This window comes from Lacerta agilis, chromosome Z (assembly GCF_009819535.1).
Source record: "Lacerta agilis isolate rLacAgi1 chromosome Z, rLacAgi1.pri, whole genome shotgun sequence".
NCBI classification, from domain to species: Eukaryota; Metazoa; Chordata; class Lepidosauria; order Squamata; family Lacertidae; genus Lacerta; species Lacerta agilis.
In genome coordinates, this window is record NC_046331.1 from 18,796,774 (window position 1) to 18,819,908 (window position 23,135).

Sequence of the window (23,135 nt, forward strand, 5' to 3'; positions counted from 1 at the left end):
AAGTGCAGTGAAGCACAGGAAAGCTGTTTTTAACCAGCTACATGCCCTCTTTCCACCCACTCTCTGCAGATTTAGCTAGATAAAGGTCAGATATTTATAAAGCAGAAACTGAGACAGAAGAACCTACCTGAGGTAGAACTTCAATGAGCTTGTAATTGTCTTGATGTCCCAGTCACTATTTTGGAAGTCCAAATCCCCTGGGCACTTCGGGTCTGGAGAGAGGAAAAGAGAAGAGGCAAATAAATAAATAAATAAATAAATAAATAAATAAATAAATAAATGTTTAGAAAACAGACCAGGGAACCACCGTTTGTAACGACATGTTCTGTGAAAGGAAGCAATTAAAACATTTCAGGCCCAACAGTCTGAGAAAACCACAGTGTTACACCACCTTCCTCTGGTGGCTCCGCTTGAAATTTGCTCTCCTAGCTTATTTTCATTTTATTGTTCCCAATGACAACCCCAAAGGTCTCTCCTGCAAGACAAGGAAAGAGTTTTCTTGATTGTTGGTCCAAAGGCTTTCTTCAAGCCTCCGTATATTTGGTGAGTGTTGCCGCTGTCAGCAGTGAGTTGAACGCTCCAAGGTAGCTTTAGTAAGTAGTCATTGGCACGTTGTCTGGCAATCCGCTGGGCATCACTTTCTCAGCGTAGAAAGCATCTTTCAACACAGGGTGGTTCACAAAAGACTTGTGTTTTGCAGCAAAAACAGGCTCCTTGTCTTTTATGCCGGCCTCAAACCAGTCGTAGATTTGTTGCTCTCTTTGATTGCCGTAGGATGTCTCTTTGATGCAGTTCCACCTTGCTTTGATGCTGCCAGCTCAGTAGAGTATGTTCCATGGAATCAGAGAAACATTCACAAAGTTCAGGTACGATTGTTCTGACAGTGTCAATTTGAGGCCACACTTTCTGCTTGTATCTTATGCCAATCAGGTTGAGCTTATAACTCGTAACTGCTGCCTCTTGTATTGCTTTTGCTGCATTTGCAGCACCAAAGTCACCTCTCTGGGGTGCAAGCCCGTGCAGTGTGTATGGAGGTCCTGGGCTGCCCAGACAACAAGACGCCCTGATGTGGTCCAAAGGAAAGGAAAGCAATACATTTGGCACCAGGAGTTGCTGCAAGGAGGTATACAAGACACTATCCAATCACCTAAAGAGACTCCACTCTGATACTGCACACAGCTGGTGGAATATAAGTTTTCAGCAGGTGGTTAAAAAGTTGAAGAAGGAGGTACCTGCTGAATCTCCAGTGGCAGAGAGTTCCACAGGACTGGGCCTATGACGCTAAAGACTTGGCTTCTCACTGTCGCCAAATGAGCCTCGCCAACTTGGGGAACAACCAACAATGTTCCTCCAAATTATCTCAGTGATCAAGTTGGGATACTATAAGGTTCAGGTGAAGTTTACCCTGGACCTAGGTTGTTCAGGGCTTTGTAAATCAATGCAACCCGGCTCGGTAGTAGATGGGCAGTGCAGTGCAGCTGTTTTAACAATGGTGTCACATGCCCTCAGCCAAAAGCTCCCGTCAGCAATCTGGTTGCAGTGCTCTGCACCAGCTGGAGCTTCTGAACCAGGCCCAAGGGCAGTCCAACACAAAGCGCATTGCAATAATCCAGTCTCAGGGTTCCCAGGGCATGGACTACAGTGGCCACGCTAGAATTTGCACCTAGAATTTCTAATGCATTGCAGCTCTATGTTTTGTTAGTGTGAAGTGGGATTGATGGTGCCAGAAACAGCAGCAGTAGCAAACTGGCCAACCAAACCAAAGCACATTTAACAAACCCCAGCAGGGTCTCTCAATAGAAAGCACACGGAGCTATTTGCCCAGAGGAAAGGCGGGAGGACTATTAACAGCCATCAAACACACTTTGTCCCGTGTAATTAATCATCTGGAGAGTGTGACCCTGCCTTGTACAACTCAAGACTCTGCAGGAATCCAATATAACAACGGCAAGGGAAAGCACAGCCAAGTGTTTTGAAACAAAAAAGGCAGCCAAGGAAGTAGGGCTCTTACAGGAATCAGCAGGCACTTCGCTGATTGGCAATAAAAAGGACCTGCTCAGAAAGTGACAGGGAGCCAGGAGATTTATTCCTTAGAAAGTGTCGATATTAACACCATCATGGCAGCCAGCTGGCCCTGACTCCAAACAACCACGTGGCTTCCACAATGATGTAATGGGAAAGAGTTGGCAGACTGAGTCACCTCCAGCCTTCATGTAAAACCCCCCACTAATACCTTGAAAGAGTGGTGCCATGATTTACTTTTTCTAAGCCCAAGCCCTCCTCACAGTGTAAGAGCCTGCTGGATCAGGCCAACGGCCCATCCAGGCTAGGTTCCTGTGCTCACTGTGGCCAAATGGTCCCTACTGACCTAGGAATCTAGATAGACTGCCTCTGGGTCTGGAGGTTCCATAAGAGCATCAGAAGAGCCCAGATACTGGACCAGGCCAATGGCCTATCTAGTCTAGCCTCCTGTTCCCACAGTGATCAATCGGAGACCCCAATCGGAAACCTGCAACCAGGGTCTCACTCTGAGCACAAGAGCACTCTGCCATCCTATGGTTTCCACCAATTAATATTCCAGCACATTACTCCGTCTGGCTTTGGAGACAGAGCATTGCCCCCTTTTCCTCTATGAATTGGTCAAATCCTCTCTTAAAGCCATCCAAGTTGGTAGCCATCACTGCTCCATGTGGGAGCGAGTTCCACTGTTTACCTATGTCCTACATCAAGAAGTACATCATTGTATCTGACCTGAATCCTACAATGTTCAGCTTCATTGTATGTCAAATTGGGCAGTGATATCCAGGAAAGGTGTCCGAACACACAAACACCTGGCAGACAGACAAGGCACTTTCCAAAATCTCTAGCAGATTATTTGCTGGGCGTGTAAATCAAATAACCTGCATCCATCTCTGTAAATATATCCACCTCTGCTTCTTAACCTCTGTTGTTTTCCTGCTGCTGATTCCACCATTATTATAGTTGTAATAAGCGCATCTTCATTATATTAATTCCTTGTCTAATGTACATTTATCTATTGTTACGTATGCTTTCACTCTTACTGACATTTTTCAAAACATTTTATCCTCTTTTAGAAATATTCACATTTTCACAAACTCCCTCCACCTGCTGTCCTGCCCCTAGTTGTTGGCATCCATCTGTCTTGGGAGACCATGCAGGAATGTGCCTTTGTGGGTGAAGTCAAACTGTTAGAAGGTTGCAGTGCCTGCTGTGGCTCTAGAGACTGATATGGGAGAGGCATGTTTCGTTGCAGCTAGGGAAAATGAAGGCGTCCAGTTGTGCTGCTGCAGATGCACCATGGCGTTTTTCTCTCTGTGCTCCTCCCACTGGTCATTCCTCCTCTGGTCACTGCTGTGGTTATACAACCTGATGGTCTGTCTCCAGGCACTGGAGGGTTGATGTTGCCCACCTTCATGTCACATTTGCAGACATCTTTGTAATGCAGAGTTGGTCTGCCTGTGGGCCTGGTGCCTGAAGCCAGCTCCCCTTCTTTGGGGTCCTGCCATCTTCCATTCTGTGGACATGACCAAGCCAGCACAGATATTGCTGAGACAAGACTGTGAACATGCTGGGAATGTGGGTTTGGGAGAATGCATCTTTGTCTGAGACTCTATCCTGCAATGTGATGCCCAAAATCTTCCTGACGTAGCACATGTGGAAGGTGTTGAAGCATTGCTCTTGGAGGCTGTAAGTTGCCCAAAATTCACTTCCATAAAGCATACTCTAGTCTAGAGACAAGCCTGGTAGATCTTCATCTAGGTATTGGTCATTAGCATCACATTCTCCAATAACCTTTTGGAGAAGTGAGCCATTGCCAGAGCTGCCTTGCCACTACGCTTGTCCAGCTCATCATCAATGGAGAGGCTGTTGATTATGGTAGAACCCAGGTAAACAATGAGGGAGGAGTTGAGGTGAAATTTCAGCACTCTTGTTGGGATTCTGTCCCATCCTGAGAATTTACCACATGCCTGAGAGTTCATAGAATCATAGAGTTTGAAGGGACTCCAAGGGCCATCTGGTCCAACTCCCTGCAATGCAGGAATCTCATCTCAAGTACCCATGACAGGTGGCCATCCAACGTCTGCTTAAAAACGTCCAATAAGGGAGAGTCCATGGTGTTATTCAGCATGTCAAGGGAGGGAGGGAAATCTAGCTCTTCCAAGACAGGCAGAGTCTGGATGCTGTCATGAAGGGAGTGTGCAAACTGCAAATAGCTTTTGTGGTTTTGCTTTTTTACATGCTACTGGTTTTCCACCATTAAAAAAAAAAAACCTTCAAACATTAGCCTATTATCTGCAAGCCATTCCTCCTCTGAAATATAGGAATTTAAGAGCATAAGAAGAGCTAGCTGGATCAGGCCAATGGCCTATCTAATCAAGCATCCTATTCTCACAGTGGCTGAATGGGAAACCACCAAGCAGGCTTCGAGCACAAGAGCAGTCTCCTCTCCTGATGTTTCCAGCAGCTGGGATTCAGAACCATTGCTGCCCCCAAATGCAGAGTAAACTTCAACAGCCCCTCTCCTCCATGGATTAGTCTAATCCTCCTAAAAAGCCATCCAAATTGGTAGACATCATTGCTTCCTAGCAGAACTTTTAGGTTTGAGCTTGCATCCAGAACCTTCAGATTTCCTTATTTAAAGCCCCTCTATCTTATTTTCTGACTTCTGAAAGCTTGCTGCTTTCTGAATTCCAACAGTTTCAACTACAGTTTCTCTAAAAGCCTCACCTGCCGTTTATTTTTTCACCCTCTTCCAAAATGTCAATATCTTGCTCTCCGTGTGCACATGCCTTTATCATGTTTGATGACCTGCTTTCTTCCTAACAGCCTGGGAAGGCTTGTGTCATTCTGCAAGCTTTATTTCTCCCCTTGGTCTCAATAAAATCGACTCTCTCACTCAATCTACAGCTGCCCTTTCTCCCAAAACCCACAGCAGTTGTGAACCATTAGCTGCATCCCCACCCCAACTCCCCATTTGTACTTCCACTTTTCAAGTATTCTGCACTTGACCAAACTCCCCCTTTTGCATTTCTCCATTTTTCTGGTGCTCCACCAAGCACCTCCTACCCCTGAACTGTGCCAGGTGGGCTATAGGAACAACCGTTCAAAATGGATGCCTGAGTTTGGATTTGTGTGTGTTTGTGTGTGTGCGTTTCATACAGAGATCATACAGAGATCATAAGCTTTGGGCAGTCTTGCTTTGAGTGTTTATAAGCCACTCTGGAAGCCTTTTGGACTGAAGTGTAGGGTACCAACTGCATTCTTTCTCTCTTTCGATCTCTCTCTGTTTTAAAGATTGCAGGCTGAACATTTATCCCTCTGCAGATACTCAGACCAAATGTGAAGACAGGCATAATTCAAAGTAATCTCTCTTCTTCCCTTTCAAAATCTACAAACTTGGTCAAGTTATATGATTGAGCCACCTTACAGCTGAAGAGGTTTGTGGTGTCTTGGGGAATGCCAATGAAACGCAGGAGCCGACAGAGTCCTCTGACTAGCAGATCAACAGGGAGAAGAGATGCCGTAAAGATCCAATTCTCTCGTGCATCAGGGCCCCTTATTTATTTTATTTTATTTTATTTATATCCCACCTTTTTCAAGGTGGCATACATGGCTCTCCCCTTCCTCAATACCACAACAACCCAGTGAGGAAGGTTAGGCTGAGAGGCAATGACTGGCCACCAGGGTCATACGCAGGGAGTTTCATGGCTGAGTGAGAGGATTTGAACCATAGTCTCTCCCAGGTTCTAGTCAGACACTCTAACTGCTACACCACACTACTGCACAAGCAACAGAAAATTACAGCAGTATGAAAATCATCCTTAAACCACCATGGTAGCAAAGTTCAGAGTACAATATGAAGATATAATGCCAAGCCCTCCTTCCTACAATCATTATTGGGCAGGCCCTCTATGTCATGGTCTGGCTGGATGCAGAGAAGCGGTAGGAAGCAGTAGCCGGGGAACCCACTAGGGAACCCCCAGGGTTAGAAGGCTCAGGGGATTGGTGGTGGGACAATGATGAGTGGTCAGAGGGAGAAGAAGCAGACTTGGAGGAGGTGTCAGAAGCAGAAGAAGCAACAGGGTTTGGTGAGCAGGGGGATGCTGCAGCAGAGAACAGTTCATATTCCGAGCCAGAAGCAGGGGCTGGAGAGGAGTGGATCCAGGAGACAGAGAGGCTGGCTGCTGAAGAAACAAGGGAGTCTCTCCCTCCTGCTGTAACCACCTCCCCTCCCCCCTGGTTTCCTAAAACTCACAGACAAATAAAACAGACAGAGCAGAGAGTGGTTGTGTGCAGACACAGCCGGCGACTGCATGGGAAAGAGTCTGGAGAGGAGAAGTCCTAGTGGGCACTAGGAAGGCAGGGACCTTCAGTCCTTGCAAATGCTTCATCGGGGCAAGACTCCTAGAAAGAGTTGCTGAGACCACTGGGTGGGAGCTGTGGATTGTTTCATTGAGTAAAGAGTTAACTTCACTGGCCTCAGGTGATTAATTGTTCCATTGCTGAACTACGCCTGATTCCAGCCCTGACACTCTGCAAGGAACCAAGTATCAGCACTGCTAGCATTCCAGTATCATTTTATAAGGAATATGCTATTCCAACATCGATAGCACCACACAAAGCAAGTTAAAGAAAGAAAAGGTAAAATGTTGAAGGAGGCTTTAGAGTGGGTGTGTATGTATAAATATAAAATATCCCACCTTTTCCTCTGCAATGAAGAGGAAGCCAGTCTGGCTTCTCTAGGGAGGGAGTTCCAAAGCTTGGGAGCAGCCACTGAGAAGGCCCTCTGCTGTTCCCCCACCGAGTAGGCCTGTGAGGGTGGGCAGAATAATAGAAGGCCCTCCCCTGAAGATCTCAAAACCCAGGCAGGTTCATATGGGATGATACAAGATTCAAGATGACCTTAACAGATTGGAAAACTGGGGCCAAAATAACACAGTGAATTTCAATAGGAACAAAGGTAACTTAGGCACTATTTCTGCACTTAGGCAGAAATAACCAGCTGCACAAATGTAAGATGGGAATACCTGTATTGGCAGCAAGGCATGTGAAAGAATCTAGAGGTCTTAGTAGACCACAAGCTTAATGTGAGCCAACAGTGTGATGCAGCAACAAAGAAGAGCTAATGCTATTCTATGCTGCATCAACAGAAGTCTACTTGACATCTGAAGACATCTGAAGGCAGCCCTGTTTAGGGAAGTTTTTAATGACTGATGTTTTAATGTATTTTTAATCTTTTGTTAGAAGCCGCCCAGAGTGGCTGGGGAAACCCAGCCAGATGGGCAGGGTATGTATGTATGTATGTATGTATGTATGTATGTATGTATGTATGTATGTATAAATAAATAAATAATAATTATTATTATTATTATTATTATTAAACCAGATCAAGGGAAGTCATAGTATTGCTCTATTCTACCTTGGTTAGACCACATCTGGAGTAGGATTTGATAAGCTGGATTGGAACTTGGCATGACTACAATGAGGGCTAGAGCTGATTACGCCTGCCTAAACTATTTGAAAAGACTGAGCTCCTACCAGATGAGAGACCATGTTATAAAGAACTGGAACATACTAACTGCTGGGAAGGTGGTATCCAGCATTGCCTAGCCCACTGCCACTTACAGGAGCTGCAAGTGACCAAGGACAAGAGACATTTAAGGAACTGGCTCTATTGGAATGAAGCGGGGAGAGACTTGCTGTCAATTATTTCCTCCAAATGTTTGCCACAGTATCTACTTATTAAAATGGTGCGATTCTGTCTGCCTCACTAAGAGTGGCCTTCACAGAGCTGCGCTTCCAGGCAATGCTTACAGTGGCCCTGGATGGCCAATATAATAAGGTCCCTTATGAAGGAAGACTCTGATTTTACAGGCAACTGTATGTGGAATATATATGTCATTATCTACAACACGATGCCTGCTTTGTGCAGAACCAACAAATCGATTTATGAAACCTTTGTTTGCGCAAGAAATCAACCTAACTACGGCAGCGAGGAAGAAGTGGCTGCAGAATGTTGCTGATGATTTTAGCAAGTTGCTCTCTATGCTCTGGCAGCTAGGGAGATTAGGGTGATGGATTTGGATGAATTAGCTATTAATTGTAAAGGGGACTCAGGGATCTAACTTATACGATCCATAGGCAACTCCTCTCTGTTTTAACTGTCCCTGTAACAAGGTTTTTTGCCAGTTTTGATTGTGGGTTTACAGTATATTTAGTGTCTGCTGATGTTAAGGATGGTGTCATGGCCTTTACCTAGCACAATAAAAGTATGATTTAAAAAATGACACTTGACAAGCTGGAACATGTGCAGAGGATGGCAACCAAGATGATTAGGGGGCCTGGAAACCAAGCTTTATGAGGAACGATTGAGGGAGTTGGGTATGTTTAGCCGGGAAGAAAAGAGCTCAGAGGAGATATGATAGCCATCTTCAAATATCTAAAAGGCTGTCCCATGGAAGATGGAGCAAGCTTGCTTTCTCCTGCTCCAGAAGGCTAGGATCTGAACCAATGGCTTCAAGTTACAAGAAAGGAGATTCTAACTAAACATTAGGAAGAACTTTCTAAAGAGTAAGCTGTTTGACAGTGGAACAGACTTCCTTGGAAGGTGGTGGACTCTCCTTCACTAGAGATTTTTAAGCAGAGGTTGGATGGCAACCTGCCATGGATGCTTTAGTTGAGATTCCTGCATTGGACTAGATGTCCTCAAGGTCTGTTCTAACTCTACAATTCTATGATTCTGTGGCACAGCCTGTCCAATATAGGAGATGCAGACTCAATTAAAGATAGATTTTATAAATTTTAATACATAGGTTAGGGAGATGCAGATCAAATAAAGCAGATAACATACACATCTTTTGGAAATGTTCTCAAATAGAAATATTTTGGAAATCCGTTCAAGCTGATATCTCTGAAATGTCAGGATATTGTATTCCTTTGAAAACTAAAATTATTCTGCTTGGTTATCTAAAAGATGATATTCCAGAATATGATTGGCAAAGAGTATTTAACTGTATAGCTTCTGCTAAGATCATAAGAGCCAAGAATTGGGGAAGGGGAGCATATCTCCTACCAGGGCCGTCTTAAGTAAATCCGACGCCCTGGCGCGAAGATCCCTCCGGCGCCCCTCACACTCCACCGGGCAGGGCCAGGCGCAGCGGGCAGCCAGAGGGCACGCAGGGGTGGGTGGGGACACTGCCAGCTGTGCTCCACCTCCTCGGCCGAAGTGGCGGCGCGGTGCTGCCGTCCAGGGAGCCCTGGCTGCAGCACAGGCGGGAGACTCGCCGGCGGCCTCCCTGCATCCGCAGCCCGGGAAGAGGTGGGCAAGAGCGCCGCTGCTGGTGGGGTTGGAGGGCTCAGGTGCCCTCCTCAGGCCGTGGCGCCTTGGACCAGTAGTCTCAATGGCTAAGACGTCCGTGTCTCCTACCACACCTGAATGGACTGAGAAAATTTGGTCCATTGCAAAAGAACACAGATAAACCAACCTAATGGTTTTATAGGGAAACTTGGTTTAATTTAGTAAATTGCAAATCAGAATCCCCATGATTCCACAGAAATAAAACCCAGCTGGCAACGAACCGTTGTTTCTTACCAAAGAAGGCATTCAGGAGCTTCTGCACCTGGATGTTGCTCCCAACAGTTCGATAGACGCCTTCGACTGTAATACCTGAACAGCAAGGGGTGGGGGGAGAGAAAACACCATTACTCCTGAAGCCCTGGCAGATCAGACTTAGGAGGCACTCAAAGCTCAATGGCGCCATCTCGTGCACTCACTTAAAATTAAGCAATTGTTTAAAGAAAGAATGGCAACATTTGAAGCAAGCCAGTATTTCAGGAAAGCTTCCATTAAATTTGCTCAGCTGTTGTCTGCCAGCCCTTCAAAAGAGTCTGATTGTCTAAGATTTCATCTCGAGCACTGAGCGAAACAGACACCATTTATTTTAATGGCACTTTTATGATAAAGATCTCTAAAACTAAAATCATACCGGGCCCAACTTTTTATTGTGTCACATTGGGTCATTAAGCTGCCTTGAATTTTCTCCAAGCGATTAAGAAGCGTGTCTATTTCCCACCTCTCCAAAAACAAATTCTAAGATTGCATATTAGGTCACTTTTGCTAGTGACATTCCAACTTCTCTTTACATTAAAAAACAACAACAGCCTCTGTTATTCACATTGCAAGCATGTCTGCAAGTTGGACTTCACCACTCTCTTTCTTCAAGTGCTTTTAGACCGCCAGCTGTGCAATCCTGTACACATCTACTTAGAAATAAGTGTCAATGAGTTCAATGGGGCTTACTTCCAAATAAGTGGGTTTAGGATTGCAGCCAGCATAAATTACAGAAACAGGAGTTACTGTCTGCAGAAATTGCAGTAGAGTGTGATCGCATCTTGTGTGCATTTAACTTGCATGGATTTCTTGCAGACTGGTTGTGCATGATAAATCCAGGCAAGGCAGAGAACCTAAAAACTTGTTTTGTACTAGGTCTATTTAGGGTTTCCTGGCATGAAAATAGCTTTTAAGCTCTGCAACTTGCAGGGCGCAGAGAGGGAAGGCCCACTCACTGCACCAGCACTGGGATGCTCTCATGAGATCTCGCAGGGCCATCAGTTCCCACAAGATCATGCATAAGCATCTCTAGTTTTTTATTTATTTATTTCTAAAAATATTTATATGCCACTGTATCATATCACACTATGAAAACATACAGTAAAATCATAACACTTTTAAGAAGCAAGTTAAAAGCAAAATAATTAAAAACACAAACATTGTGGCGGGTGTACTCTTAATTGCCTGCATAGGCCTGGTGGAATAGAGAAGTTTTCAGTCAGTGTTTAAAAGTTGGCACAGAATGCGCCTGCTGAATCTCAAGTGGCAGAGAGTTCCACAGAACTCCCAGAGCTGGCACAAAGAGTGGGCCTTGCCCTCACAAGCAAGGCAGAGACCTTATAGTCATTTTGTGCTAGATCAACTGACCTGGCGAGAGAAGAGCTTCTTCTTTTCATAATGTTTTTATTTATTTTTCGTGGTGCAGAAGATACCTTTTTGGAAAACAACTGTTGCAACAGTAAACAACGAACAACTTGTCCTTATATAATTACAGACTTTTCTCATACTTTGTAACAAGATTTTGTTTGGTTACTCTGAAAGCTTGCACCACGTTTTCCCATGAGTATTGGGTGGATTCCTGCCACAATCTGAACAATTTATGCATTCAAAAACATTTGCCTTATGTTACAAAAGGAGTAGGAGCTGTGTTTGCCACTCTGACCTGACATATTAATATCTCAGCCGATGCTACTGACCAGACTCTGGTGTACCAAGAATTGATGTTAAACCCAACACCAGTTTTGCAATGTCTGGCTATTTTCATATGGGCAGCTGTATGGAGAAAAGCCACTAAGGGGGTCATCATAACCTTGAATGGGTTGGATCATAAGCTCAAGCATTGCTAGTAGGGGAGACATTTCAATTGTTCTGTTGTATATCACACAAAAGAGCTTTCAAGCTCTCTGCCTTGCTTGTTGGGCTATGCCTGCTGGGCATGTGGGCTATGGAAATATGGGAGATTCTCTCTTTCCCACCCCCTCACTTGCTAGCCGTGGGGTTGCCTCCAAGGATTTGGCTATGCATGATTTTCATGTGTATGGAGAACCCCTGAATCCACACACACACACACCCTTGAAAAATGCAGTCATACTATATAAGGGGGAAGCATCCAGATGCATTGTCTGCAGAACTCACCTTTTGTCTCTACGGCGTTGATGCACCTCCTAACAAATCTGAAGCCAACCTCGTTCAGCTCCACTGTAAAATACAAAAGTCAACAGGAGATTATCTGACTGTAGGTTCAAGGAGGAAGAGCAGGCAGGGACAAGTCAAGGTTCATTCTGTTACAGGAACAAGGGTCGTTTTTCTTTTATTTATCCCATAAAAGTTATACTATACTGCATGGTTGTAAAGGGAAGCCTCAAAGTGTTTTACACACAAAAAAGAAAACAACAGAATTATCAGGGAAAAAAGCAGCTGCTTAAAACATTCAAATAATACAGTCGTATTTTGGAAGTCGAACAGAATCTGTTCCGGAAGTCCGTTCAACTTCCAAAACGTTCAAAAACCAAATCAAAGCTTCTGATTGGCTGCAGGAAGCTCCTGGAGGAAGCCACAGAAGCCCTATTGGATGTTTGGGTTCCAAAAGAACGTTCGCAAACCGGAACAATCACTTCCGGGTTTGCGGTGTTTGACAGCCAAAAACGTCCAACTTCCAGGGCATTCGGGATCCAAGGTACGACCATAATTAGAATCAACAATAAGCTTAAAAAACAGATTAAAGCACACATCAACATTCTACATATCTGAGTGTTGTTGTTGTTCAGTCGTTCAGTCGTGTCCGACTCTTCGTGACCCCATGGACCAGAGTACGCCAGGCACGCCTATCCTTCACTGCCTCTCGCAGTTTGGCCAAACTCATGTTAGTAGCTTCAAGAACACTGTCCAACCATCTCATCCTCTGTCGTCCCCTTCTCCTTGTGCCCTCCATCTTTCCCAACATCAGGGTCTTTTCTAGGGATTCTTCTCTTCTCATGAGGTGGCCAAAGTACTGGAGCCTCAACTTCAGGATCTGTCCTTCTAGTGAGTACTCAGGGCTGATTTCTTTGAGAATGGATAGGTTTGATCTTCTTGCAGTCCACGGGACTCTCAAGAGTCTCCTCCAGCACCATAATTCAAAAGCATCAATTCTACGGCGATCAGCCTTCTTTATGGTCCAGCTCTCACTTCCGTACATTACTACTGGGAAAACCATAGCTTTAACTATACGGACTTTTGTCGGCAAGGTGATGTCTTTGCTTTTTAAGATGCTGCTTTTTAAGATGCTGCTTTTTAAGATGCATATCTGAGTAGGCTCGTCTAAACAAGGATGGTGCTGAAAAGTGTACAGTGAAAGTGCCTGCCTGGTGTCAACAAGCAGGGAGTTCCGAAGTGTGTGTGCTGCTGCATTAAAAGATTGATTTCTTGTAATAGGACCAACAATTCCCTGCACAGTGCACACCTTGATGGTGTGATACGACACCAGTGATCTACAGCCAGGAAGGAATGGTAAGAGCTGTTTCCTAGTTCAGCCTGACCCAGAAGGCTTTACACAGAGTAGTACAGTGCATGTTACAGTATATCCGATAAAAAAGGTCCCAGGTTCAATCCCAGGCATCTCTAGGTAGGGCTGAGAAAGATCCTTGTCATCACCGCCTCTTCCAACTGGCCCCTGGCCTGGCGGGAGGCCACAACACAATGATAGAGCATCTGCCTCGCAAGCCAAAAGTCCCAGGTTCTGTCTCCAGTGGCATCTCAGTTATCTATGCTCCAGCAACCTCTATCTTAGATTACAAAGCATTAGATGTGGGGCTGCCCTGGAGGACAGTGAAGAAACTTCAGCTGGGGCAGCTTGATTGCTCACCAAGGCAAGACATATTGCAAAAAAAGTGACTAATAAATTTAATTATAATAATCCCCAAGTAATCTCCTGGACACGGGTGGTGCTGTGGGTTAAAACACGGAGCCTAGGGCTTGCTGATCAGAAGGTCGGCGGTTCGAATCCCCGCGACGGGGTGAGCTCCCGTTGCTCGGTCCCTGCTCCTGCCAACCTAGCAGTTCGAAAGCACATAAAAAGTGCAAGTAGATAAATAGGTACCGCTCCAGCAGGAAGGTAAATGGCGTTTCCGTGCGCTGCTCTGGTTTGCCAAAAGCGGCTTTGTCACGCAGGCCACATGACCCGGAAACTATACGCCGGCTTCCTCGGCCAGTAACGCGAGATGAGCGCCGCAACCCCAGTCGGACACGACTGGACCTAATGGTCAGGGGTCCCTTTACCTTTAATCTCCTGCCTGAAATCTTGGAGAGCTGCTGCCAGTGATGGAGTGGCAAGTTCATTCATCCAAAAATATCAGCAGTGGCAAACCAAGAAGGGGAGGGGGGGAATGGCCTGGGGAGAGGAGGGGTAGAGATCTGAGGAGAGTCTCCAGGGGAAGAGATGTCTGGAGGGCCACCTTTGCCCCCCCCCCGAGTCTGAGGTTCCCCATCCCCGAGAGAGATAGTTAATAGAGGCCCCAAATTTAAGAGACTGGTTAGAAAGTCTGGAATACATTGACTCATTTGATTACTGGTATATTTCGGCTGCAATCCTGTGCACATTTTCCTGGCAGAGAGTCCTACTGGTGTCAGCAGGGCTTACTTCTGAGAATTGCCAGGGGCTGGACTTCAGCTCCCTTCCAGCTCTACAATTCTATGATTCTATTTATGGGATTCCACTGTTAGGGAAGGACATGGGCAGATGTTAAAGATTAGTAATTATGATATATTGATATATAAAATGGAATGGCCATTTTAATCAGAGTATTCCTATGGAGTTATTACTAGTATTAAGTGGGTTTCCTCCCACTACCACCACCACCACCCCCCCCGCAAATTATGGCTATAAACTATATAGTCAGTCTTTTGATGCTGGGCTCTTTTTACAGAAGCTAAAAATAAGATTATTTAATTATGTTGCTATGGTAGCAGATCCATCTAATGTATAATTCCTGCTCGGTTTCTTCTTGTAAATGGGTGTATAATAAATAGAACCAAACACATTTAAAAATATCCTATGGAAGCTCTTTAGGGCCTTAATGAGGGTGCATTCAGACACAGGGAATGTTGCATTACTTCCTTTCCTGGTTATAGCATTAGTGCTTCTGTCCCTCTGATGTTCTTCTCACACTGCAATACCTGCTGTGTTGTGAAACTGCAACTTTTTGTGGCTTTTCGACTGATACACTAGCACCTTCCACAAAATTTCATGTTCGCACCAGTGGGTATCGTGGGAGACAACAAGGGACATCACTGGACAATGCTACTATTCCACCACACCCTTTCTACACTTGCCTACATTTGTCTGTTCCCTCATGATTCACCCATGAAAAAGACAGAAAAGTATTATGTGCTGGTGTCCTTTTTTGCACACACACACACCCCAAAAAAATCATCACTTTATTCCTGTGATTTTCTAGGTTGACTGCAAATGGGTTTTTTTGTCCCAGAATCAAACAACATGGAAATGAGCACTATATCTCATTTGTTTTCCAGAAGTGGCTTTTACATGTGAAAGCTCTGATATAATGTAGAAATTTGCAGCTAGGGAAACATTGGGGGAAATGGGACTCTTCTTCCTCGTGAACTTTGGCTTCCAGGGGTTACAATGAAGGATTTGATTCATTTCTCTTTCCTCAGATGTCCTGCACAAGGATATCTTGCCTTTACTACCTTTGAAGCTAAAATAATATATACTTCATTATGTTACTATGGTAGCAGATCCCTATTATACTTAACTCTTTTCCTATTTATTTTTTGTAATCTGCTGTGTGATGATATTACTGAGCATCTTATGTCACCCCACACCCATTGGAGTTAACATGAGGTTTCGTTGAAGATGCTGGTATATCCGTCAGAAAGAGACAGTGAGAGGGACGGAAGGACTAGAATTATAAGCAGGGAAACGAACACCACGTTCCCCATGTCTGAATGTACCCTAATCAAGGTATGCCTGGTAATATTAAAGAATTCCTACAGCAGGGATGTCCGACAGGTCGGTCGTGGTCTACTGGTAGATCCCCGCGATGTTTTGGTAGATCGCGGGCAATCTCTGGCTCCTTTTCCTCTGCATCGGTAAATCTGACTCCCTCCATTGTTGTTTGAACTGAGGAAGGGAAGACGGAGCTCCCTCTGTGTGGCTGTTTCCATCCATAGCGATGTTTTTGTGAGTGACTTAACCCCAACTTCCCTTGCCTCCCCCCCCAAAAAAAGCCTGCACCTTAACCCTCCCCCCAAACGGGGCTTTCCTCCTCCAAAAAAAACCTCAAAAATTTTGAGCTGAACCCCTTAAAAAACGGGGGTAGAGCACTGCCAGATTTTAATTCTGAAAGTAGATCACAGTCTCTTGGGAGTTGGCCACCCCGGTCCTACAGAATCCTTTTTAAATGCATTCAATTCTACAAAGTCAGTAGCTGCAATATGCAGCACACCCAGTAGAGAGCAGCAATGGGCATCTATTTGAAAATGCACACAGTGCAGGTTCATTAAGCGACACAAGTCTTATCTTGTGAGATGCACTTGTTAGAACTCCCTTCAATTACCGTATATACTCGAGTATAAGCCGACCCCGAATACAAGCTGAAGCACCTAATTTTACCACAAAAACTGGGAAAACTTTTGATTCGAGTAAAAACCGAGGGTGGGAAATGCCAACGGAGGAGGAGGAAGGAGCAGCCCGAAATGAGATTAGACAAATTAATATACAACGTTTTTGCACCATTGCGGCCACACAAAACAGTGGATGTGTGATTTTTTTTTGTGCAGGCTGTAGCCATGGACATGCTATGTGAGCTGATGGTGAATTTAGGGTGACCCAATGCAAAAATCCTGAAGATCCATGTGGATCCATGCTTTGTAACAACGTTTTTGCACCATTGCGACCCCACAAAACAGTGGGTGCATGATTTTTTAAAATTAACATGGTCGACCAGGAACTTCTAGACCACCGCCTCACCAGTGTGGGGATTTGGGGCACAGTCCTTCAATGGCTGCGCTCGTTCCTCTCTGGTCGGGGACAGAGGGTGGCGCGGGGGGGGGGAGTTGTTGTTGTGCTACTCCTTGGTGTGTGGAGTACCGCAGGGCGCAATTCTCTCCCCAATGCTTTTTAACATCTATATGGGCCCCCTCACCCAGCTTGTCCGGAATTTTGATTTGGGCTGTCATCAGTACACTGATGACAACCAGCTTTATCTGTTATTGGATGGCCACCCTGACTCAGCCCCAGACACACTGTTCAAATGTTTGGAAGCTGTGGCTGGATGAAGTTAAATCCTTCAAAGACAGAGGTCCTTTGGCTGGGTCGAGATGATATGGGGCTGTGGGGCCAACTCCCATCACTTGCAGGGGCACAACTAGTGCCAGTGCCTTCCGTCAAGAGTTTGGGTGTAATCTTCGACGCCTCCCTTTCTATGGAGGCGCAGGTTACAGCTACAACAAAGGCAGCATTTTTTCATCTCTGCTGAGCTAAGCAGTTGGGCCCTTACCTCTCTCGCCCTGACCTCCCCACTGTGATCCATGCGATGGTCACCTCCAGGCTTGATTATTGTAACTCACTCTACGTGGGGCTGCCCTTGAAACTGACCCAGAAACTCCAGCGGGTGCAGAATGCCTCTGCGAGACTCCTTATGGGGTCTTTGCCATGGGATCACATTCACCCAGTGCTATACCAGCTGCACTGGCTCCCAGTGGAGTACAGGATCAGGTTTAAGGTGCTGGTTTTAACCTTTAAAGCCATATACAACCTAGGACCCTCGTACCTACGAGACTGCCCCTCCTTGTATGTCCCACAGAGGACCTTACGGTCTGCAAATAACAACACTCTGAATATTCCGGGCACCGGGGAGATTAGACTGGCCGTGACCCCAGCCTGGTGGAACGCTCTCTCACGAGAGACCAGAGCCCTGCGGGATTTGACATCCTTCCACGGGGCCTGCAAGACGGAGCTGTTCCGCCAGGCCTTTGGTCAGGGTTCAGTCTGACTCATTTTCTCTTTGTATAAGAACAAGCACAAAGGAGGTTTCCCAGCCCGCTCACAGGCCCTTATAATATCAGTGGAAACAGTTGGTCCTGGCAATTATTAAACATTTCAATTTTAACCTGAGGATTGTCATTTGTCCAGTTTTAATTTTAATTTATTTTAATTAATTTTGGGATGCATTTTAATCAATTGGTTGCTTGCTTTTATGCATACTGTATTATTTATATGATGTTAGCTGCTCTGAGCCCAGCTCCGGTCAGGGAGGGTGGGGTACAAATAAAATTACCATCATAATCATCTTCAGTTGGAACAAACTTTCTGGTCAAAACTTTTTCAGCTATTTAAGGGTAGAGGAGAGAAACGAAGCTGGCACCATGATGGGGTGGGCACAGATAACTTTCCTGAATTTGTTTTTGGGGGGAGTGGGGTGAGGGTGGGATATCAGAATGGCTCTGCCTTAATCTCACTAAGCTTTTACAAAAATGTTTGCAGGAACATTACAAAGAGCGTGCTGAATTAAGCCAATGGCCCATCCTCTTCTCACAGTGGCAAAACCAATGCCTCTAGGAAACCCTCAAGCATGATTCAAGAGCACAATAACACTCACTGTCCCTGTGGTTTCCAGCAACAGGTATTCAGAAGCAGAGCCATCATGTCTAGCAGCCATGAATTTGTCCAATCCTCTTTTAAAGCCATCTGAGTTGGTGGCCATCACTGCCTCCTAGGGGAGAGTTTGCTGTGTGCAGAATGATTTTCTTTTATGTGGCCCAAATATGGAAGGAAAACTTTTCTCTGTCTGCTTTCTCCAGGCCATGCATAATTTCATAACCTTCCATAATGACGCCTCTTAGTCACCTTTCCTTGAAACTAAAAGTTTCCAAACGATGCAACCTCTCTTCACAAGGGAGTCACTCCAACCCCTTGATCATTTGGGTTGCCCTTTTCTGAACCTTCTCCCCAACTGAAATATCCTATTTGAGGTGGGTGGGTGGCCACTTACAGCCCATACTCTCCTCAGCCTCCCTTTGCCTGGCTGCAGTATAAACATTACATGGTGCCATTTCATGGGCCCTCTAGGAATCGTAGCTGAAGGGAGGCAGACACTGTTACAAGTTGTGATTCCTTCATTGTTGGGGGTTAGACTGGATGGCCCTTTGGGTTCCTTCCAATTCTACCATTCCATGATTCTACACCAAGGTTTTTTAAGACTATGAGGAAGATACGTCAGCCACCATGGAAAGGTGCCAAGATACCTGCATCCACAACATTTTGCCTGCTCTCCCAAAGCAGCAGAAAATCTACACACACACACACACACACACACACACACACACCTATGCATACTTTTGAAAAGCACAAATGGCTAGCAAAAGTGTGTGCACTTATAAAGGGGTTATTTGAGGTCTACCTGAGTCATAAATCGAAATGAGAGCTACTCACTTTCTTCCTGCTTTGTGATGGGACTGTGGTAGATCTAAATAAAAGCAAAAGTAAATTAAAAAGATAGCAAACACGTTGGCTGGCTTTCAACTGTGTAAGGTTGAATTTGCACAAGTCAATCATGTGCAACGTACTGCAATAAAAACAATCCACACACTGTTTGCAAAGTTCTCCCAAGAGCTGCTGATGTGGACATTGCATAAAAGCCATGGGGACTCGCCTCTACCTCTCAGCAGGTGTCGTTTCCTGCAGCCGCCTTCCCATCTCCATGACGGCAGAGGTTTTAGTAGCTTAGGGTTCAGCGTTTGGTATCTGGTCACATGCAGGCTGTTCCAGGGAAGCTAAACAAACCCAGGAACAATCCCCAAAGGGAGTGGAATTTTTCCAGACTACAAAGAAACAAAATGCTCACATGGCCCTCCTAATGCTGCTGGACTGCAGCTCCCATAATCCCTTGCCAGTGGTGCCCATGCTATGTGCGGCCGATGGGGGGGTCAAAGGTTATCCACCCCTGAAGTAGGAGGAGGTGAAATTGCAAGGAACTGAGTCTATCAAAAAGTCACAAGACTTTTACCTTTAAAAAATCCTTTAACGCTATAAAATAAAATCCTTTTAAAAATATATATATATATATATACTGCAAATCATTCAGACTGCAGCTTTATTAATGCCAAGTTTATGGAAGTGCACATTTATCATAAGAATATAAGGAGAGTCCTGCTGGATCAAGCCATTGGCCCATCTGGTCCAGCATCCTGTTCCCACAGGAGCCAACAAAATGCTTCAATAGGAAACCCACAAGCAGGACCTGGGTGCAAAAGCACATTCCTCCCCCCTCCTGTGGCTTCCAACAACTGGTATTCAGAAATGGAGCCACCACAGTTAGTGGCCATCAATAGCCATCTCCTACATGCATTTGTCTAATGCCGACACTTTTATAGCCATCCTGATTGGTGGCTCTCACTGCCTTCTGCAGGAAGGAGTTCCACAGTTTAACAATGCGCTGCGTGACTAAGGACCCTTTCCTATGCCGTGAATCTTTCAACATTCAGCTTCACTGGATGTCCATGAGTTCTATGAGAGACGGAGAAAGGTTTTTTTTTCTATCCCCTTTCTCCATCCATCCCAGGCATAGTTTTATTAACTCTGATCATGTCGCCACACTCAGCCCCTTCCTCCTGCAACGTCAAATGTAACATGAGAAATGAACAATTCAAGAGGCTATCCCTAAAAACTTTGCCAAATTCGAGTTTGAACCTTTTCAACGGCTGCCCCTGGGAAAGTTTTTAAAAGAGAGGGTCATTATTTCGCTTTTCAAAACCAGCCAAAACACTTCTCACTGAAACATCATTACTTTAAAAACATCATGCACGTTAACTTAAAAAGGGGAGGTGGGAATAGCTAAGCTGTGGCCCTCCAGAGTTTGTTGCAGTCCGCCTCCCAGCAGTCAGCACAACCAGTTGTCAGAGGTGGTCCAACAACATCTGGATTACATCCCCACCCCTGTGGCAGTGGAAACTCCATCAAAACACACAAGTGGGCGGCATTTTTAAGACTTACTGGCTCTTTCCCATCCATGGCCTCCATCCAGAGCCGTCGATTTGCTTCTGAGGGGGCTTGCAAGGTGATGGGCCCAGGTCTGCAAGAGATTGAAGAAGGGTAAAAACAAAGCAAGTTTTTCTCCCCATGAAGCAACAAGACTGAATCCAAAATTACAGTGCTTAATCTTTCTCCAGGCAACTTGCACCAAGGACTTTGCGCATGCTTTTAATACAAGTGTTTGCTCTGTACTTCAATGAAAAATTTGTAGATGGAAAACAAACTCATACAAAAAACTGGTTGCGCAGAATGCAAAGAGGATGAAGCAGCTTCTTTTTTCTAGTAGCTGGAAAAGCTTGAGTGCCAGCATAATTAACTTATGCAATCATAGAATTGTGGAGTTGGAAGGTACCTCCAAGGGTCAACTAGGCCCACCCCTTGCAATGAAGAAACCACAGCTAAATACAATGTTGTCAGAACTGGAACTCATCAGCAAGTTTGACCCTATTCATTTAGCTTTTCTAACTTGTAGAGCTGGTGTCAAGTGAGTGTAGCTGGTGGTCTTCTTGGCACTGTTTGGCAACCACCTGGAGTTTTATTAGTTATTGTTTTGAATTCTTGCAATAAGCCTGGCTGTGTTTGTTTACTTGTTTTGAATAGATTTGCAGTATTATTTTTTTCCATTTGTATTTTTTCAGGTGCCTCGGGTTGTTGTTTTGGCAAGATGAAGCATGATGTTCATTTAAACAAGCACCACCAATATCTAAATAGGACAGTTCTGTTCTATTACTAGTGATTGCTCACATAGTCACTATGCTCATTCAGCATTACACAGATTGAACCAATCACATTTCGTGGACTTTTGGGGCAATACATACTTATATTGCAAATATTTCACCAACTTCATGCAACTGAGGAAATGGGTTATTGTTCCTGAATAAACTGGGCAGCTTTGAATACTAGCAAAATGCTTTTCTTCTTTCCCTGGCTGGATATGGAATGGGGGGAAATACTCTCTGCTCTAAGGGACATCCAACATTCTGGGAATCTGTAGAAATGTTTGCCAACAGAAGTAAAGTTACAAGGAAACAGGCAGAGGCCATTCTTGTTGGCCGTACCCACCCTGTGAAACGCCCTCCCATCAGATGTCAAGGAAATAAACATCTATCTGACTTTTATAAGACATCTGAAAGCAGCCCTGTATAGGGAAGTTTTTAATGTTTGATGTCTTACTGTGTTTTAATTTGTTGGAAGCCGCCCAGTGTGGCTGGGGCAAGATTTCAATTTCAATTTCAGCCTGTTCTGTTCATGACAGAGACAGGATCAACCCAACTCAATCCCACTGGCAGAAACCACTGGAGGTCTGGCTCTCGGCTCACACTACCGCTATCTTTGCTCAGACTCCTCAAACTTCACACAAGAGCTGCCCATGCATTTCTAACTTATCTTAACTACCACGAAGGTGGTACAGTGTAGAGGTTAGAGCATCAGACTAGGACCAGGAAGATGCCAGTTCTAATCCCATACTCAGCCAAGAGGTGATCTGTGATACACATTTAATAAATAAGAAAACAAGAAGCTGCCTTATACCGAATCAGGCCACTGATCTTTCTAGTCAGCGTTGGTTGTGGAACTTTCTGCATGTAAAGCAGATGCTCCACCACTGAGCAACAGCCTTTCGCTTAAATGGTAAGTTTCTAGTCCTCATGGGCCTGTGATTTTTTGTTGTCTTGCTTTTGTTTTGTTTTTAAATTCTTTACTATGCATGCGTATTAATTTTCAAGCTGTAATTTCTATGTCCTGTGAACTCACTTTATAACAGGCAGTAAAGAAAAGATTTTTAATAGGTCCCCCCCCCCTGCAATTTTTGAAGGAAATTCAAAACTTAAAGAGGTGAAAACCTGCCAGGAGTTTGGATTACCTTTCCAGCGTCTCAATGTCAAAACAAAATCTTTTGTCTATGGAGTCTGTCTTCCTCCTCACACAGGACTTCAGCATCAGGTGTAAGGTGCCCTGAGAAGAGAATTTACAGAGAGAGAGAGAGAGAGAGAGAGAGAGAGAGAGAGAGAGAGAACCAGTAGTTGATCTCACTTTTACGATCCCAGGCTTAGAGGGAAAAGTGAATCAATCCATGTAAATGGGAAGAACTCTCAGGAGTGACAGCAAGGCTGGCATTGAAATGAAGCTGAGTCAGAAGGCAAGGAAAAGAGGTGGCCATCAGAGACTCAGGGTGGTGGTGGTTGTGGCAGCTCAGGGGAAGAGGGCCTTCTCTGTGGCAGCCCCTAAGAGAGCTGCACCAGGCTCCTTCACTAAACAGCTGTTGGAGAAGGCTGGAGATGCGCCACTTCGCCCTGGGCTATTGGCACTTGAGAAGTATATTTTTAGTACTCACTCGTTTTTATAAATTGTTTTAAACTGTTTTAATACAGTCGTATTTAATACACCCTGTGTCCCAAATGCATCACTGCGCCTAGGGGCTAATCTTCCCTCGGTAGAATTACGGATCTGACACAGGACACTTAACTATTGGCT

At 44.9% G+C, this 23,135-nt stretch overlaps 1 protein-coding gene across 2 annotated transcripts in view; it reads right to left on the reverse strand.

Annotated features, from left to right (window-relative positions):
* Window positions 1-23,135, reverse strand: part of OPHN1 (oligophrenin 1) — a 125,996-nt gene that overhangs the window by 40,261 nt on the left and 62,600 nt on the right. For both annotated transcript variants that reach the window (XM_033137449.1, XM_033137450.1), the window contains 6 exons: window positions 22,525-22,616; window positions 20,625-20,703; window positions 19,065-19,098; window positions 11,768-11,830; window positions 9,614-9,688; window positions 128-212 (listed from right to left, as the gene is read on the reverse strand). In XM_033137449.1, coding sequence (XP_032993340.1) covers window positions 128-212; window positions 9,614-9,688; window positions 11,768-11,830; window positions 19,065-19,098; window positions 20,625-20,703; window positions 22,525-22,616 — 428 coding nt within the window. The remainder of the gene's footprint in view (window positions 1-127; window positions 213-9,613; window positions 9,689-11,767; window positions 11,831-19,064; window positions 19,099-20,624; window positions 20,704-22,524; window positions 22,617-23,135) is intronic.